The sequence below is a fragment of the Chroicocephalus ridibundus genome, chromosome 24, assembly GCF_963924245.1.
Source record: "Chroicocephalus ridibundus chromosome 24, bChrRid1.1, whole genome shotgun sequence".
Classification (NCBI taxonomy): Eukaryota; Metazoa; Chordata; class Aves; order Charadriiformes; family Laridae; genus Chroicocephalus; species Chroicocephalus ridibundus.
In genome coordinates, this window is record NC_086307.1 from 728,725 (window position 1) to 747,220 (window position 18,496).

General features: G+C 61.7%; 2 protein-coding genes across 8 annotated transcripts in view; both read right to left on the minus strand.

The window, feature by feature from the left end:
- Nucleotides 1–702: 702 nt before the first annotated feature.
- STAC3 (SH3 and cysteine rich domain 3) lies at nt 703–6,343 on the minus strand. The gene is given in 16 exon segments (XM_063359306.1): nt 703–1,484; nt 1,717–1,854; nt 2,083–2,134; nt 2,644–2,747; nt 2,884–2,933; nt 3,227–3,293; nt 3,416–3,513; nt 3,593–3,668; nt 3,922–4,019; nt 4,165–4,423; nt 4,823–4,889; nt 5,651–5,811; nt 5,814–5,876; nt 5,878–5,913; nt 5,915–6,040; nt 6,042–6,343. Coding segments are annotated over 16 exon segments (1,533 nt in total). The 5' UTR covers nt 6,081–6,343; the 3' UTR covers nt 703–1,385.
- Nucleotides 6,344–6,864: 521 nt separating this feature from the next.
- R3HDM2 (R3H domain containing 2) overlaps nt 6,865–18,496 on the minus strand; it is a 54,065-nt gene continuing 42,433 nt past the window's right edge. For 2 of the 7 annotated variants that reach the window (XM_063359305.1, XM_063359299.1), the window contains 12 exons: nt 16,670–16,854; nt 14,507–14,596; nt 13,627–13,869; nt 12,887–13,013; nt 12,225–12,460; nt 11,656–11,810; nt 11,286–11,386; nt 10,336–10,505; nt 10,019–10,163; nt 9,832–9,932; nt 9,218–9,302; nt 6,866–7,592 (listed from right to left, as the gene is read on the minus strand). In XM_063359305.1, coding sequence (XP_063215375.1) covers nt 7,249–7,592; nt 9,218–9,302; nt 9,832–9,932; nt 10,019–10,163; nt 10,336–10,505; nt 11,286–11,386; nt 11,656–11,810; nt 12,225–12,460; nt 12,887–13,013; nt 13,627–13,869; nt 14,507–14,596; nt 16,670–16,854 — 1,982 coding nt within the window. In that variant the 3' untranslated portion in view covers nt 6,866–7,248. Of the gene's footprint in view, nt 7,593–9,217; nt 9,303–9,831; nt 9,933–10,018; nt 10,164–10,335; nt 10,506–11,285; nt 11,387–11,655; nt 11,811–12,224; nt 12,461–12,886; nt 13,014–13,626; nt 13,870–14,506; nt 14,597–16,669; nt 16,855–18,496 lie in introns of all 7 variants that reach the window. The other 5 variants (XM_063359302.1, XM_063359301.1, XM_063359300.1 and 2 more) reach the window with 4 other exon arrangements.

Genomic DNA, 18,496 nt, shown 5'->3' on the forward strand with positions numbered 1-18,496 from the left:
GACCCCCCCCACCCCGGCCCGGCCGGCGGCGTCCGCGGGGCAGCCCCGGTAGCGGGACGGGGCTGCGGGACCGGCAGCGCCGGGCTCGGGGGACCGGCTCGCCCTCGGGTCCCGCCGCCCCCTCCCCGGGGACGCCGCGATGGCGGCGGGTGAGCGGGACGGGGCTCGCGCCGCCTGCAGGGCTCGCCGTCCGCCAGGGGGCGCCGCGTCCGCCGCCGCCTCGTCTGCGGAGCTGTGCACACGGCGGTGCCGCGCGGCGCGTCAACGGCGCCCCCTCCCGGCGAGGCCCGTACCGGGAGCCCGCAGCGCCGGCGGCCCCGCCGAGGCCTCCGCCCGCCCCGGCCCGGCGGGATCCGCGGCGATCGCGGCCTCGCTGCGGCCCCGCCGGGCCGGGCCGGGCCGTCCCAGAGCTGCTTGTCGCCGGGGCGACGGGCGGCGCGCGCTACCGGTCCCCGTCGCCATGGATACCGCCCTGCCCACCCCCGCGGCCCCGCTTCCGGCCCGTCACCGTAGCTACCGCCGACGTCACGGTTCCGGGACGTCACGGGCGGCTCGCGCAGCCGCCACCGCCTCCGCCGGGCCCTCACCCCCCCCCGGCGCAGGCAGCGGGGTCGGCGGCGTGTCGGCCCCGGGGCGGGCGCTCCCTCCCGGCCACCTGTTCCTGGCTCGGTGCTCGCCCCCCGCCTTCCAAGGACTCGTCCTGTCCCCGCGCCCCGTCACCTGTCGCCCGCGGCCCCTATTCGGGCCCCGCCGGGCCCCGCGCCAGCGCCCGGCCCCGGCCCTCCCGGGGATGCGGAACGGGGCCGGGGGGGGTGGTCCTGCCCCCTTCCCCTCGCACCGCCCGGGGCTGCGCGGATCCCAAGGGGGGTCGCGGGTGCCGCGTTGGGGCGGAGGGTCGGGGAAGGGGCCTGTACGGAGCAGGAAAGCGCCGGCGCAGCCCCCCCCGGCCCGGTCCGCAGCAGCTGGGGCCACCGGCAGCCCCGCCGTGACCCCCGTCCGCCCCCCCAGGAAATCCAAAGCGGGGCGAGCGCGGCGCTGGAGCAGACGTGTATTGCCGAAACCCGGGATCGCACAGCCCCGAGCGGCGGGGCAGGACCGCGCTCACCCCCCCGAGGCACCCGCCACCTCGGGCGGGGGGACTGGGCGGCCTCCAGAAGGAGCCTGGGGAGCCCCCTCCCTGCCCCCCGTGTCTCTGAAGGCACCAAAAACCCCACGGGGGAAACAGCCCGCGAGGTGCCTCCCCCACCCCCGGCCCGGTGGAGACGGTCCCCACCGGAGACCCCACCGCCGCAGGCATCGGGGAGAGGGGGGGCTGCTGCCCCATCCCCATCCCCGCCGGGGTCCGTCCCTTCCCCGGCTGGGGGGCCCTGGGACGCTGCCCCCGCTCAGATCTCCTGCAGGAAGTCCACGGGGAAGAGCCCCACTTTGCGGCCGGTGGAGACTTTCACGTAACCGTTCACCTCCTCGCCCTTCTGCACCACGATCTGGGGGCGAGAGGGGCGCAGGTGAGACCCCCGGGGCCCCACAGAGCCGGGGGAAAGGCGGCAGCCCCCGGGCTGGGCAGAGGGGGTCCCGTCCCGGGGGGTGGGCGGTGTGGGGACGCTGTCACAGGCCGGGCAGAGCGCGGCCGGGGGGTGCCAGGGGGTGGCCGTGGGGTGGGGGGCTGCAGGTGGGGGCAGGAGGACCACGGGCTGTGACCGCGTGGTCCCGTCTCACCTGATCTTTCTTCAGCGTGATCTGCCCGATCTCCCGGTTGCCCACGAAGGAGCGGGTCACCTTGTGCACCCGCTCACCTGCCCGCACCCGGATGATGAAGTTTGGAGGGAAGTAGCCGACTTTTTCACCGATCTTCCCCTGAAAGAAGTCAGTGGATGGGTGTGAGGTGGGGGTTGGAGCCAACGTGTATGGCCTCCAGATTCCCCCATGACAAACAGCCTCTGCAGGTGGTGGCTTGGCCCGAGGACGCAGCAGATTTCGGGGGCTGTCTGCCCCGCAGAGTGCGATTTGCGCTCCCAGCTGACGTCTCCCTCTGCTTTAAGCTCTGCATCTTTCCCCTCTGTGCTTGTAGGACACCAGCCTTACCCGCCACCACTCCTCGTTGGAGTCATCCACCACGGTGATCTTCTCCCCTGGCCTGCAAAGGGAAGGCAGGGCTCAGTGTGAGGGGGGGGCGTGCCCCGCCCCGCCATGGGAGACCCCGAGGTTGTCAAGGAAAATTGCCCTTCCCACAGCGCTGGCTCCTAGAGCCCCGTGTCGGGGGAGGCTGAGGAACACGCACAGCCTGCGGGCTCAGGGACAGCCAGGTCCCGTGCGGGAACAGCTCTGCGTCAAGTCTGGGGGGCAAGAAATGAGTGGAACCGCATCAGGAGAAAGACCCGCAGCCTCGGGACTTGAGGCTGGTGCCCAAAGCCCGGGGCCTGGGAGAGCTGCCGCAGCCAGAGCCAGGGCCCCCGCTCCAGAACAGCCACAAAACCCAAACCACAGCCAGCGTGGCTCTAATTTCTGCCCTCATTCATTCATTCGCAGACCTCTCCTGGCCGCAAGAGCCTCATAGTTGAGGCGAAGATTTCTCCCCCTCCCCACTGGACACGCCACGTCCTTCCCCTCATCACCCCTGTGCCCCCTACATGTCCGGGAACTTACGGGAAATCAAGGTCATCTTTCTCCAGGGCTTTGAAGCGATAAAGTGCCACAAAATAGTGAGACTGCAGGTAGCCACCGCGGATCCCTGGCTGTGGCTTCTTGTTCTAGGGGAGGAGGAAAGAGGGGTTGGGAACCCCAGAGAGGGTGAGGACAGCCCCGGGGAGCCCAGCAGGGAGATCCCTGCGGCCTCTGCCCAGGCTGCCGGGGGCCTTTTGGGCATAGGGTGAGGGCGACAGCCACCTTGTCATCTGTTGGGCTCTTCTCAGTCTTCTTGTCCCCTTCAGAGGTGCCTGGAAATGGGAGGAGGGCGGTTACATCCCTCCTGGTGCTGCTCCCTGCGCTGGGACCAGCTTCCTCCCGAGGGTCACCTGTGCCCACGTCAGCGAGGGAAGCAGAGTGCCCCAGGGTGGAGACCTGAACTGAAGACCCCCTTTTGCAGGGTCAAACCCACCCCAGTGGGCCCCCCAAGTACAGTCTCCCCATCAGGCTCCCTCCCGGGCCCATGCTTGTGGCTGGAGCGCGTTCCCCCCCCAGCTCCTTGGCCCTTGAGTGCAGCCGGCCCCGCCGCCCTCGCAGCACTCACCGCCCTCGGCTTTGCCCCCTTCTGTCTTCGTGGCCTCTGGTTCCTCATCCATCATAGCAGCCAGAGGCTGCAAGGCACAGAGCTGTCAGGGGGTGCAGGGCAGGCAGGGAGGTGGGGGTGGCAATGGGGCGCAGGCTGTGCTGCTGGGACCCTGGGGCGTTCGGAGCGCCAGGCCAACCCCGCACTCACGTTTTTCTTGTCGTCCTGCCCTTTCTTGCGCTCCTTGTTGGCCATAATGACGCCCGTCCGCAGGGTCTCGAACACAGGGTCGCTCCTGTTGGCTGCTGCTGGGGCATAGGGATGGCGAGAGGGGCTCAGCCCCAGGACGCGAGGAGATGGGGCACCCGGCGTGGGGGCGGCACTTACAGAGCAGATCCTTGGCGCAGGCATATTGCTGGTCGCTGTAGAGGGGTGAGCTGTACGCCCGGCGGAACCCTGGGGGCTGGAAGGAAAGAGGAGGTCAGAGCGTTGACCGCCACCCCGACCCGTGGGCCCTCCCGCGGGGGCTGAGGGCAGAGCGGGTGGACCCCCCCGGCAGAGGGTGAAGCCGGGGTTCATCCCTCGGACCCAGGACGGGAGGTGGGGCATGGCGCCCCGGTGCTGCCCACGGGGACCGAGCCGGCCGCTCCCCGCCGCGGTGCTTCGGCCCCCCCCCCGAGGTCGTGCCCCCAGCCCGGGGCCGCTGGAACACTCACGATTTTGCCGAAGCAGCGCTGCATCTCCACGTAGGACTGGCAGTGGTGGTGGATGTTAGTTTTGCAGTTCTTGCACCTCAGGCCAAATTTGTTGTTGACTGGCGGTGGGGGGGCAGGGGGGTGGAAAGGAGAGGCAATGTGACACTGCAGCTGCGGGGACGGCTGGGCTGGAGCCCTCGCCAGCCTTGGCCCCCAGCCCTCGCCCTGAGCGTGGCCCCCAGCCCCAGCCCCCTCAGGACTCACGGACAATCATGCGGGCACAAACATCACAGAACTTGGGCTTTTTGAAGTAATGATCTTTGAACTTGTGGGGTTTGTCATTGACAAGTTTCTGGGGCTCGGGAGGGGGCTCAGGCTCTTCCTCCTCTTCCTCCTCTTCCTCCTCCTCATAGATGTAGTAGATGGGTCCCCCTGAGGGGCTCACCAGCTCCCCGTTGGGCTGCGGCTCTGGCGCCGTCTCCTCCTTGGGCTTTCGCTGGAAAAGTTGCTTCAGCTTCTGTAGCTGCCGGGGCAGGAGAGGATGCATTGCACATGGCAGACACGTGGGGTGAGGCAGGCGGGCAGAGAAGCCGGTGCCTGGCTCCTGCCCCTTTGCTCTGACCTAGAGACTCCTTCTTCCCCAAGTGAGAGGACACCACAGACGTCCCGGGGCAGAAACGCTGCGAGGACAGGGACTCTCCTGGCCCCGTGAGGTCCCCACAGAAGGAGAAACTGTGACTCCTGAGCACCACGTGGATGTGGGCACCCCAGGGAAAAGCCAAGCTGGGAAATGGCCACCCAGTGCCCTGCTGGATCAGGAGCCCACCGGGCATCGCCGGCCCCACAAAGACTCCTGGGGCTGACGATGGCAGGAAGGTGGCTTCCCCTAGCCACCCAAGCTGCCCTGTGGGCACCCACTTACCCGGCTCTTGGGTTTCCCACCTGAAGCAGGTGAAGCCGGTGGCTCTGGCACTTCCTTCTCTGTCATGCTGTGAGGGGAAAAGAGAGATGTCGCGTTGGCCGGGGCTCTTCCCACTGCGGGTGCCCGGGGGGAGGCAGGAGAGCCAGACCTTGCTGGATGGGAAGCATCTCCTGCCCCAGCAGCATCCCCCCGCTGCCCTGCCTGCGGCTCCTGCCCCAGCAAGGGCCACTCCTGCTGCGGGCGAGTCCTGGGGACGCGGGGGACCTGCTGGGCCCTGCGGCGCAGGCTCCCAGCCCGGCGTGCGCAGCACTGCTGCTTGCTTGGTGGAGGTGGTGCCAAGCGCTGTGAGCCAGACCCCGGGCTACCTGCACGTGTCCGTCTCTGTCTAGACATCTCCATCTCACTATTAAACTGCAAATGGTGCCATTCTTGGCCCCCTAGAACAAGCACACCTGTGACGCTTGTCTGGCGTCCCCGCACAGTCCTGCTTTCTTCTCCATAGAAGCCCCATGCTACCGTCGGGGCAGGATCTGCTCCTGCATCCCCCAAAACGTGCCCGATTCCACCTTTGACTGTTAACCATCCCCATGGTCCTTCTACCCAGACATCACTATTTTTGGTGATACCTAACACGAGGCCTCCCCATGCCCCCACGGAAACCAACCAGGACCACCATCAGGGAAACAGCGATGGGGGCTGGGGGGTCCTGGGGCAAGGGGTGCTGCAGCAGCAAAGAGCCCTGGGGTCTTGCAGCGACGTGGGTGGAGCAGGGGCCCACGGGGGTTGGTGACCACGATGAGAGGGAGCCGCACGCGGAGACACACTTACCCTGTGTTTGCAGCTCTTGTCCTGCGATGAAAAACCCCGCAGAGGGTGGCCGACGTTGGGTCCCCGTTGGCTGCAGAGCCCCCAGCCCTCCGTGCCGGGTGCGCAGGGAGGGGGGCAGCCGCCCCAGTGCCGTGGAGAGCGGGAGTGACAGGCCAGAGGGGAACCGACAGCTGAGCGCCGGCGGAGGCTGACGCCGAGAAATTGGAGCCCATGCATGAGCCGGGAGGGGAGCGGGGTGGAGAGGAGCCACTGGCTATTTGCGTTAGTGGGTTGCTGGGTGTCACAGGGGCCCACCCACCCCCTGGCACAGGCCGCCGCGGAGCCGGGGCACACCGAGTGCTCCAGCCTTGATGTCTCGTTTGCTCTCGCATTTGAGGCCCCTGCAGCTGGGAGGGGAGAAGGGGAGAGAGGCAGCGGTGTGGTCTCTCATGGCGCAGCTCTCGTGGCTGCCCCGTACCCTCTGGCAGCAAATCCTGCTGGTCCGCTCTCCACTGAGACAGAGACCTGCCACGGAGCAGGGAACTGGGGACCCCGTTGCTATCGTGCTGCCCTGCAGCGGGTGCCGGGTCCCTGCAGCTGGACAGGCACCCAGTGCCAGCGTCCCCGCACCCGCGCCCCTGCCAGGTGGCCGGTGGCAGCGGAGCAGGACTTTGCACCAAGGCGGGGGCTGAAGCCCCCCCCTGGCCTTCCAGGCAGCTCTTACCTCTCCATGGGCACCTGCTCCTGAAGGTGCATCCAGATGCTGCAGAAGGCTCCAGCTGCCACGATGAGGGTGGTAGGGTGGTGCCAGCCCAACTCCTGCACCCGCGGGGCAGGAGGACACACTGACACCCGCACCCATCAGCTCAAGGGCTGCTCCCCTGTAATCAGGAGGAGCATGTCGCTTCCTGGCAGGGAATGCAGCCGGGGACACCCCACGCCCCCATTCTTGCCATTGCACAGCTGCATGGGGCCAGCGGCTGGGAAAAGAGGCTACCAATATCTGAAGGCGGGGGGAAGGGGGCAGGACCAGCCCCAGGTCAAAGTGCTCAGCGCTCTTCTCCCAGTCTCGGCTCCCAGCCTTGGCAAGCCCTGAGCTCGCGGCCCTTGTAGGTGCCAAGCACGGGGGCAGGACCGGGGCAGGAACACGTCACCCTGCAAGCGCCCCTGCGGCTCCCTGGTCGTCACCTGCCCCTGCAGAGGCAGCACAGACAGCCCCTAGCACTGGTACTGGCGGAAAACGGGAAAGCAGCGTTAAAGTGATGGACAAGTTTTCTTTTTATATTTAAAAACAACCCCCCAAATAAAACAAAACCAAAAATACCCCCCAAATAATAATCAGATTAAATAAAATGTGCAGTGAACATACCAATCAACACCTGTATGTGCGGTTCAACACAGTGCTTAACAAAACAATATACACAGGGTAAGGTGGGCGGGCACGGGCATCACTCCAAAAATAATAATAATAAAAAAAAAAAAATCAATTTCTCGTCTCTTAATTATGTCCATATAAATATATCCAGGAAGGAGGGTGAGAGGAAGGGAGGGCAGAAAGGAAGAGAGAAGGCAGAGGGAAGTGCCCGCAGTCCAGTGTGCTCTGTGCCCATGCGTGAGCCCTACTGTGAGCTGGCACGCTCCAGCACCCGCAAGTCGTAGTTCTTTTTGGCCACACGCAGCTTGAAGCGGCTGAGGGAGTTGTTGAGGCGGAGGGAGGCATTCTGGGCGGCCAGCGGGCTGGGGAACACGGCCACGATGGTGTATAAGGCAGCGAGGTCACTGTGCCTGCCGTTCTCTGGAGTCCCGTTGTTGTCCCCGCCGCCCCCATCTCCATGGCGCCCCTGAGTCTCTTTGAGCCACTGGATTTTGGCACCAGCCATGGCGAGCTGGGTGAAGAGCTTGTCAGCCTCTGTCCGCGTGATGCCCTCGGGCAGGTCTGTCACCTCCAGCACTCGGCCCAGCACTGCAGTGGAAAGAGAGCACGTGTCAGACCCTTGGGTAGCACCAGCACAGCAAGAGCTGCTGAGCGCGCTCCTCACCAGCCAAGCCCTGGGCTCGCAGAAGTCACCTCTACTTTGCCCATGAAAGCATCACTTTGCTAAGCTGCCCCCTCGTCAGGAATGTACCTTTTTACGCCCGTCACTTCTTTCCCCTCAAACTGCCCCTGCCATTCTGCTCCCTACAGTGTCCCATCCCGATCCTTTCTGATGCCCGCATCCCGGTCCCCGCACGGCCTGCTTCGAGAGGAGACTGGTCTTTCCCATTTGCCCAGGGCTCCAGCAACACCAGCTCCTCCTCGCTTCCTTTGGCTGGGCTTGGCTTTTCAGTTAGGGCTTTCCCGGGTGCTCTGCCCCCTCTTCCTCCCCTCATCCTTGGGTACCAGGATCGGGAGCTAACCCAACTCTCCTGGCCTCCGTTCCTGGAAGGGAGAAAGACAGGTGGCAGCCATGGAGGCGGCTGACATGGGCGGATCCTGAGTGTGACACTGCCCTGCGTGCTTCCCCATGGGGAGGATCCCCGTGTGCGCCCAGGACCGCGTCATGCCAACCTCTTTGCCTCTGCTCTCTGGTACCCAAACGCTTCTGCTGCCTCCTGGCTCCAGCCCTGGCTTTTGGGCTTAGCGAGGGCCGGCTGAATGGATTCTTTGCTAATATTAACGTGGCATGTAATGAACGTGCCAGCCGCCGGGACGGGGGCAGCTCTCCGGCAAGCAACTCTTAAAGGGCCCCCTGCAACCAGCTGCTGGTGGTGGCGGTGACGTGGGGGACAAGGCTGAAGCCTCCGGAGAGCCAGCGAAGACCACCTCCCTTCCAGGCCGTCTGGCTCATGCCCTGCGATACAGGTCTCGTACTGCTGCGCAGAGAGGCCAGACGTGTGCCTCTCCTTCCCTCCCTGATGACCAAGCGGAGACCCCCGGGTTGAGGAACAGGGTGTCCCTTCCCCTTTCGGGGGAAACGATCCACTGGGGATTTCAGCCCGCACAGCCACCCCTGGAAGACCCCGAAGTCCTTGATAAAGATGAGGGCTCTGCAGCCCCTGGTCCCGCTGGGAAATGGAAGCATGAGAGGGAAGGGTCACTTGGGAAGGCAACAGTGGGAAAAAGATGTCAGGGGTCTGGACACTCACTTTCTGCTGACAGAGAGGAATAAAATCCCAGGAGTTCTGCCAGCTCCACCTGCCCCATCATTTCAACCTTCACAGAGGCAGGAATAGGGCCCAGGTGTCCTGGTGCTCATCACCGGCTCCCCAACAATTTCTCCCCACTCTTCCTCAAAAGCTTTGCTCAGTGCAGGCAGCGTCTACTGGGCTCCTGAGCAAGCCCCGTCCTCCCGCATCCCCATGGGAACGGCCGACCGGGACCGGCTGTGCTCCCCCCGGCCAGTCCTCACGGGGCTGGGGGTGTGGGGTGTTTGTGTGGGGGAGGTGGTGGCAGGTAGGAACCGCTCTCCACAACCACCCCAGCAACGGGTTCTGTGGGATGCTGGCGTGGGCAGAGATGGCATCTGGAGATGGTCAATGCTGGCTACGCCCACGCAGTGGGGACTAGTCAGAGGGCAAAGGAGGAACTGCTTGAGGAGGGTCACTTGCCTACATCGCTTGTCCCAAGGTCAGTGGATGCTGACTTGAGGGCCTGTCTCTTGCTCCGGTTTCCATGTTTCATTCCAGTCTGCCCCTTAAAGAATAAAAACAATAGCGTGTCACCCGAGGAGACACTGTGGCCTCACGGTGCCTACAGAGCATCCCGGGAGCCGGAGGGGAGACCGAACTTGCCTAGGCCATGTCTGCGAAGGGAAATGAGGACACTTGGATGAACCTTGCACCCCCTGGCACCTTTGGGGTGACCCCACGCTTGGGCAAATTAGATGAGATCAAGGCACGGCCACGGTTCCAGGACACTCAAAGGACTTGGGGCTGACACTGCTTCTGGGCAAAGCTGGGGGCAGGATGAAATTTTAGCCCAGTGCCAGGCTCTAGGGAAATCCGTTTCCAACGGCAGCTCTGCCGGACGGATGGCGAGAGCGTGGGGTAGGCGGATGCTGCCTCATCGAGGGGTGTCAAGCACAGGGCAGGGTGTGAGACCCGCTTCTTAACCACCCCCAGGACCTGCCCAGAAAGGGGTTGCCCGGGGGGGAAGGGGGTGGTCTCGCTCTGCTCCCGGGACAGTGAAAGCGTGGGTGGGCGGGGGTTTGGGCCAGTTTTACCTGGTGTGCATTGTAGTTGGGCTGGTTGTGGAGCAGCGGTGGGGGGCAGATAGACAGATTATACTGCAGCGGCTGGCCCAGCAATGAGTAGCGCCCATCACCTGTGAAAGGAAGCAAATGTTTGTAGGGCTCTGAAGAAATCCCGGAAAAGACCCACCGCTGTGCTGTCCCCACTCCTTTCCCTTACCTTGTGCCGGGCCCATGGGCCGGGGGAACTGTGTGAGGACAGGGAGGGGGCTCAGCCCCGTGCAGACACTGTTGAGGTTGGTGACAGGAGACGGTGTCGGGGACTGGGTGGGGGACGTGATGGGGCTGTTCAGCTGGGTGCTGGCCTGGGGGAGGGAGAGCGTTAGACAGCCCCAGTGCTTGTGACCGCATCTGTCTCACCGCCATGAGCCCACCCCGTCTCCCAGCCCATCCAGACAGCCTGGATGCTGGGGTCCTTTCTCTCCCACCAGGCTGCTCCCAAAAGATGAGCTGCCTTCTTCCCAGTCCTCTCAATACCTGAGCACTGGTGTCTGGGTTGTACAGGTCTCCTGGCTTCTGCCCCCGCTGGTCCAGGCTGTAGTACTTACAGTGGCTCCACTGCACCACGGGGGGATTCTGGGGGGTCTGGGGGCCATTGGGTACATTCAGCTGCATCACAACCACGCCAGGGCCTGACGGAGACACCCCTGGGGAGAGACAACTGCAGCAGTATTGCCCAGGCTCTGCGCACTGCTGCTGCTGCCGCTTGCTGTGGGACAAGAGGCAGCCTGTCTGTGCAACTTCGCCCTCTTCCCTACAACACCATGTCCTCTCCTCCGCCACTGCTGCCTGGCCAGGTGGGCTGAAAAAAGGCCCCACCAAGACCCGGTTGGGATCCCTCTCTGATATCACAGCTCACATCAGAGTGATGACTTTTAATACAGGAGAAATGCGAGCAGAGGGGACAAGTTGAAGGCAACTTGGGTGACCTCTCTGAGCATCACAGCAAACCCTCCAGCAAAGGGTCTAACCACAGAGCTGGGTGCAGCGCTCGAGTATCCTGGTTCCAGCTCTTGCACCAGTTCCCCAGGTCCCAGCCCACCTCCCTGCAGCTGGGACAGGATGCAGGAATCCCGACACTCCTCTCATCCACATCCCTGGTCCCAGGAGCTGCCCCGGTGACACTAAGGTGCGTTGCCAGCAGAGGGAGTCCACAGCCCACAGCAGCTCCCTCTGCCCACTCCTGCCCTGCCCTGCCTGCCCACCACGGCGGGAGAATGCCAGGCACAGGCCAGCAACGGCCTGGAGCAAAGTCACTGCGCCACGTCCTGATAATTCCCAGTGGGCTGGGGGATGGGTAAGGCTAAGGAATCCCATCGCACAGAAGCTGCCAGGCTTGGCTCTGAATTGGCAGCTCTACAGCCCCTACAAAACCTGACCCAAGCTGTGCACAGTCGCTGCCAACCCTGACCAGGGGCCCCTCTTACCTGAATACTGCTGCTGCATCTGCGGCGGGCTGCAGGGTGACGGGGACTGTGGCATCTGGTACTGTTCAGAGCCAGGTGGCTGAAGAAACCCCACCGAAGGGCTGTGAAGCAGAGAGTGCTCTGGTGAGGGGATGGGGAGAAACCCAGCCGCCTCTGGAGCAGCACAGAAGCACCGCGCGCTGCAGGACAGCTGTGTCCAGGAGGTGCTGACCATGGGGACTAGGATTGGGCAAGCCGAAGCGATGACCAGCATCTACGGTGCCCGGCCACCTCCTCTAGCTGCAGGAGGAGGATGCTAACACCCTTTCAGTAGGCGTAGCCTACTTCCTCCCTTTCTCCCCAAGGCAGACCAGAGATAGAGAAGCTTTACCTGGTGCCATTCTGCTGGGCAGTTGGGATGACGCTGTAGTAGATGGGAACCCCTCCAGCCTGAAGCCCGCCCTGAACAGACTGGCTGGCTGGTACAAGCACTGGCTGCTGGAAGGGCTGCTGGACCACACTCTGGGACTCATTGGCCACAGGAACCTGTGCGGGGAGGAAAGAAGCAGCCCTAAGGAATGACGGGTAACAGCAGGAGCAGGGAGAACTGGCTCCAAAGAGACACCAGCGAGGTCCATACAGGGTAGAAGAGGTGCCAGATGTCTACTGCAGCCCAGAGCAATCTTGCCCAGGCAAGGGCAGCCCCTCCAAGCTCTTCTGTGAACACAACAGCGAAGAGCCCAACTGCACTCTGTCCTCCATCTCAAGACATGTCCTACACAGATTCAAATGTGGACATGCCCTCCCCAAGCTGGCAAGCAGGCAGTATCTTCTCAAGGCGAGTGAGTCTCTGCCTTTGGCTCCATCACTCTGGCACAGGAACAGGGCACTTCCCGCAAGGCCTGCGCAGCTGAGGCTCCCTCCCCAGCAGCCCCTCACCGGAGATCAACTGATGCCTACCTGGTATGAAGGCAGTGGACTGTACTGGACCATCAGGCCTTGCATCTGGCTCCCCATACCGCTCCTCTGGCTGCTGAGAAGGCCAGGGGGCTGCGCCTGCTGCACTCCCATCATACTCTGCAGCTGGCCCCCCATGCTGTTCCTCTGGCTGTTGAGGAGCCCGGGGGGCTGTGCTTGCTGCACTCCCATTACACCTTGGTATGTTTGCTGCTGGTTGGACATCATTGGCTGTAAACCTGTCAGAACAGCATTTATATGGAGCAGCTTTCCAGCTGGCCACAGGAAACAGCCTAAGACTTGGCACATGAGGGCTTAAATTCTGCTTTGCCACCATCTCTTGCTAAAGAGTGAGAAAAGGGCTTCCCTTACGGCAGATGTAAAAAGACCTGAAGGAAGCTCCTGGCTTCAAATCCACCTTAGAGCACCTCAGTGCATGCCACATGCCGAGAGGGAGGGAAAAGACTAAAGCAGCCTTCGCAGCCCGGCCACATTGCGACTCTCCCTTGCACAATCAAGAGGCGCTCTACAGTCAGCAAGTCCAGCAAAGAGTGGGAGACAGGGAAGAGCAGCCTGGCCCCAGGCAGCGCATGGGAGATCCTTAAGAGCCACCAAGAGTGTCAGGAAAGGGAAACATGACCCTCCCCCCTTCTGTGCCCCCTTACCCGGCTGCTGGGACTGCTGGGGGAGCTGCTGAGTGCGCTGGGAGCTGTAGGCCACTGGGTGACTGAGAGATCGGTATTGCTGGCTGGAGTTCGGGTACTGCCCAGGAGGGTAGTAAGAAACCTGAATCTATCAGAATCAAGAAAACATGGTGATGAGAACACAAGAGGGAGTGGGACCAAGAAAGCTGGTCCCCCAGGACCAGTTTTCTCTCTCACCTGGCCTGGCTTCTGCCGAAGGAAACCACCCAGGGCTTTGGCTCTGGCCAGATGATATCTCCTCAGGGAACCGCAGCCCCTTCCCGCTCCTCCCAGCCTCCACATCCAAGCATTTCCCAGCACAGTAGTGCAAGAGCACAGTAGGCACAATTCTCATCACAGCAAAGGGGAACAATCCCAGAGGTCATAATGCCCTGCAGGACCCCAAAGAGAGCTTAGAGGTGTCAGCCCTGAATCTGGTTGCTGTCCCTCCCCCAACGCTACGAGCCAGGAACGGCCAGAGGGGTCCCCAGAGAGGTGCCTTGTGAGCTCAGAGGAGCACGGGGGCAGAGATCACCCTGTGCCGAGCGAGGGTGCGTGCCAACCCACAGCTTGGGCCCCTGTGTATCGATCCATCACAAACACGCAGCAGAAAAAGAGGGGCCCCGCTCTCAAGGAACTGTTCTCTGGGCTCCCCGGCAGCCCCTCGCCCGACGGCTCTGGGCTGAGGGGCGCAGCCCCTCCAGGCTTGCGCATGTCCTTACTTGCTGGGGAGGCTGAATGTAGCCCTGGGGCTGCAGCACCTGCTGTGTGGGGGCCGTGTGCCCTGAGGCGGAGTAGTTGGAGGTGGAAATGGGCTGCCCAGGGGTTGCCATGATGAATCCTGTTTGCTGAGGATGCTGGGAGATGAGGGATGACTGGAACATAGCCGAGGAAGGATCCGGTGCTTCTGTAGAGCCCTGTCGGCTGAGGCTGATCTGCCCAAAGGGGTTGCTGAGTTCGTCGGCCTGCATCGGGGATAAGCGGGAAGGATGGAGGAGGACAGCATGTAGGACAACAGCATGTAGGACATAGCTCTGCTGAGTAGACTGCAGACCCCATCTCCCTACTCTGTGGAGGAGCTCGCCCAAGAAACGTCCCCCAAAAGGAGCCACAGAGCAAGAGCATTCTGCAGGACAGGGGCTAGGGGCATGCGAGCTGCTGGGGGGGCCCAAATGCTCAGCGGACACTGGTGACATGCAGGGCCCCACACAGGCAGGGGTGGCCCCAGCACAGAGGCCATGTCCTATGGAGCGCGCTGTTCCCAAAAGACAACAGAGGGCTGGCTGAGACCACAGGGCAGCCATGGCCCCTGCCCCCAGTGCTGGGCACAAACATTCACTTCCTGGTGGAGCTCTGGGCTTGGCACTTGCTCTTCCCCAGGCTCTTTCCAGGATTAGCCATTCCAGCAGTGCCCGGCCCCGGTGGGTCCCACAGCCTCAGGCGTGCCACTGCCTTGACCCCACCGCAGCGCGGAGCCTCCATGAATCCCAAACCCACGGGGTGCAATGTCCGCGACATACCTGATTAGCAAAAGCTCATACAACACAAACACAACACAGGAGTACAATAGAAACAGCGCAGAAGAGGAAACGGGGTTTATACCAGGTTGTACTGCTGGGGTGGAGAGACTGGCAAGAGGACTTGGGGGCAGGAGCTTGGAGAATACTGAACAGGCTGCAGCGCTGGGACCGGCTAAGACCAGCAGAGAAGGGAGCGGGAGGAGAGAGATTTGGGTGGGAAAAGAGGAGGGGGGAAGGAAGGATACAGGAGGAAGGAGAGAAAGAAGGAACAACAAGGTTAGTCAACTGAGCCAATTGCAAACACACGGAGGGGGCCGTTGCAGAGGGTTGGAAAGCATGGAGACCAGAACGGGGGAGCATTCGTCTCTGTGAAGACATACAGCCTGGCCACTTGCTTTGTGGAAGCTGGGAAGGCCGACCATGTCCACAAAGCAGCTCTCGCCTGGCATGCACGGTGACACCAGCTCACAAAGGCCGGCTACGGCCAACAGCAGCAGGAGAGCCACTTGCCCCCAGCACAACCTTCGTGCCTGTCCCACTCCACTGCCCACTCGTGTGTGGCGCTGACGCCCGCCGCTCTCTGCAGCGCGCCTGGACCTTTCCTGCGGGTAATGTCTTTTCTTCACTCCTGCTTTCTGCAGGGGCCCCTCTCACTTTGTCACTGGGAGGACCTGCTGATGCCTGTTTATGACAACACCCAATTCAAGCACCGAACATGTAACGGTCAGCACTGGATTGGTTTTTTGATTATTTGATTTGACCTCTAGTGAAACAGAAGGTGCACGCGTATGGGGGCCAGTGCATCCTCAGACCTTTCACCAACAGTCAAACACACAAAAAAAAAATTTCCAGGACCTAAATGATTAGAACAGCCAAACAGTGGAAGATACGAAACAAAACCCCTGCAAGACACAGTGATCCTGCACAAGCTCCAGGAGCCTTCTCCGTGTTCAAACCTCCCACTCAGGGCACTGTGCTCTGTCCCACGCCATGCTACCCCTCCAGACAGACACTCCCGTTAGCCTCAGCGCCGGACTCTGGCTCGCTCAGGGAAACCCCTCACCTCCCTTGAGTGTCAGTGTCCTCTGCAAACAGATCCCCAACGCTGGAGCCAGTCCAGGGCCCAAGAACTGCAAGTTCCCCCTATCCTTATACAGACAGCAACAGACAGCAAGGAGCCGTTCATGTTATCTGCAGCAAAAGCTGTTCAAGGCTTGTTTCCTTCTCCCATCCCATCCCACTGAAAACACTTAGAATTGTAGCACAGCCCAGGTTGGAAGGGACCTCAGAAGATCATCTGGTCCAACCTTTCATGGGAAAACGAGCCTAGATAAGATTATCTAGCACCCTCCCTGTCCAGTCGGATCTTGAGAACCTCCAGTATAACTCCAGTGGAACTTGCAGTTCTTTGCTGTAGGAGACATCATAAGTAGGAGATGATGCACCAGAAAGGATCCCTATAAAACTCCCAGGCAGGCCGAGGTCCAGCGCTGACACGCTGCTCCGAGCCGGGCGGGATGGGAAGGTCCTGAGGCCACTGCCCACGCACGGCCCCCAGCTCTGCACGCGCTGAACACGGGGCAGCTCTGCTCTCCAAACGTGCCCACCAGCGCTGTCCCACCCCCTCCCCAGTACGGCAGGGACACAGGGGCAGCTCGTGTGCTGGGGTTCTTTACAGCCTCAGGAGCAGAACAAAGTACGTAGGAACGACAGCCGCGAGCGCTTGCCAGGGGGCTCCTTTCTCAGAAACAGCCCTGCAGGCTGCGCAACATCACTCGGGTTTAACCTGGGGAGGGTCCGGAAAATACACCCATGAGTTCCAGGTCTGCCGCTCCCCAGGACAGGTCACGGGATTTCAGCTCTGGGGAGCTCAAACCCAACTACCTTTTGACGGCCCCTCACCAGGAGGGCAACTGGTTCCAGAACGTAACCCTGCCACTCAGCAAAGGGCTACAGATCCCTTGCCAGGGGGGCTGCTGGCCCAAGCGGACACAGAAGAGGCTGGCAAGCTGAGATGTCACACAGCACCATATTCAGGCACAGCAAGGCGCTCGACCTTCTCCTGCTCTCTGCCAAGAGCACAGAGGGACCGTCACTCCCTAACTGGCAGCAAGTGTGAGGACACCCAAAAGGCAGTGGGCAAGTGTGAGTCCAGAGCACCCTGGGTGTATTCTGGCTCCGCTTCCACCTCCCACTTGTGGGCCCAAGGAGCTCACCGAGCCCTGGACATCGTGCAGCAGCTCACCTGGGACATCATGTGGTTGCTGATGGCTGGCTGCTGCTGGGCTGCAGGTGGGAGTCCTTGGGGCTGCGGTGGTGGCTGCTGGGGGGGCTGCGGTTGAGGCTGCTGGGCTGTGCAGGGTAGGAGGCCACGGCTGGGCTGCGAAGAAGGGGACTGGCTGCATGCTTCAGGGGCACCTAGTACCAAACCTTGAACAGAGAAAGGCACGGCAGGATTGGCACATGGGAGAGAAAAACATGGATTCGTCAGCGGGGCAGGCAGGGGGTAGATCCTGTCACTCCTCTGCTGCAGCCAGACTGCAGTCTCTGCTGCCCACACGGGAGCTTCCACGGGGGACAGGGCGGGCAGGCTGAGGCACTGGTTTGCCTCTGCTCCACAGCAAACCAAGGCGTTACCACCCCCAGGACCCTCCTCTCCACGTCCATGTACACACACCGACCCTCCACAGCTGGTCACAGCACCTTCCCCTGCCCCGACCCACGCAGGGAAGACCACGATGCAGTTCTTGTTGCAGGCTACGGCCACGAGTTGTAGAGCTGTTATTCCCAAGAGCGTGCTCTCTTCCCTGCGCCCAGCTCAGCGCCCTCATTCCAAGCGGAGAGCCTACGCAGCGGTCCCCTCCCACCGCTCTCAGGTAGCTGCTGTCTGCGTAAACTTTCAACGCTACTCGGAAGGGCAGGAAATGAAAAGGCCAACGCCAGGCCCACGTGATGGATCTGGCTGGCCTCCGCTCACGGGACAGTGCGTGCTTGGTGCAGGAGCTGGCACGGGCTAGGAAAAACCATCTGTGTTGCAAGTGATTCTTTGGAGGGATGTGCCCTCTGTCTTGTCTGGAAAGCACCAGGCAAAGGTCAGGGCTTTCTATAAACGCCATGGGCCTTCTGCTGGGAAGAGGAATATGGTTGTGAACAGCAGCACCTGCCTGGCGGAGGGCTCTCCTCCCCAGCATGAGACAGGGATTACAAAAAGAGGGAGCTGCCAGGTACACCCGTGTCAGCTCAGAACCACAGACCAGCCTGTGGGAAGAAGCTGCAGAGCTGTTCCCAGTCACAGCTCAGCTCTGCAGCTCGGCACGGCCCCTGCTCGGACACTAATACTCATCACGATGTGTTCGAGCACTTGCCCAGAAGAGAGCGGGGAGTGAGGGAATCCTATCTTATGGCTGCACAGACCCAGCACACACACACCTTTTGAGTAAAAGGCTAGGGGGTGGCAGGCTGAAAGCAATTCCTTCCCATGGTAGGAAAAATTGTTAGGAAGGAGCGCAATACACGCTGCAGGGCACCCAGCTGCGAAGTGCTCTCCTCCGTATTTCAGTCTTACTTCCAGAAATAAAAGGGCTGTGCAACTATTGCTTGATGCCCAGTAGCTGCTATTTAACTAATTCCGCCTCTGATCGACTGCATTTCAACAGCTGATCTTCAGGCGTTCTGCTAAGGAGCTCTGTATCATCAGCCACATGGTGCAAAGAAGGAAACATTTTGCTGACAGTTGCCCAGGGGCTGAATGCTGAGATGGGAAAAGAGCCCCAGACCCCGAGTCCTAAGCACTTCCTCCCCACAGAATAAATGTGAGGATATGGAGGGTGGTGTTTCCCCAAGTGAAAATTCCCTTTTTTTTTTTTTTTAACTCCCCCAGGACGTTTCTAATCACTTGCCATTATATAAAGCCTGGAGAGCAATTGGCTTCTGTTCCCAGGGGAGACCTGGAGGAAAAATACAGAAAAAAGCAAAAAAGCAGATCCTCTGTTGCTGTGCTTTGCACATGGCTGGGACAGATCTTCAAATAACTGCTCCCATCAGCTGATGAATCAGTCCTGGGGGTGGCTGC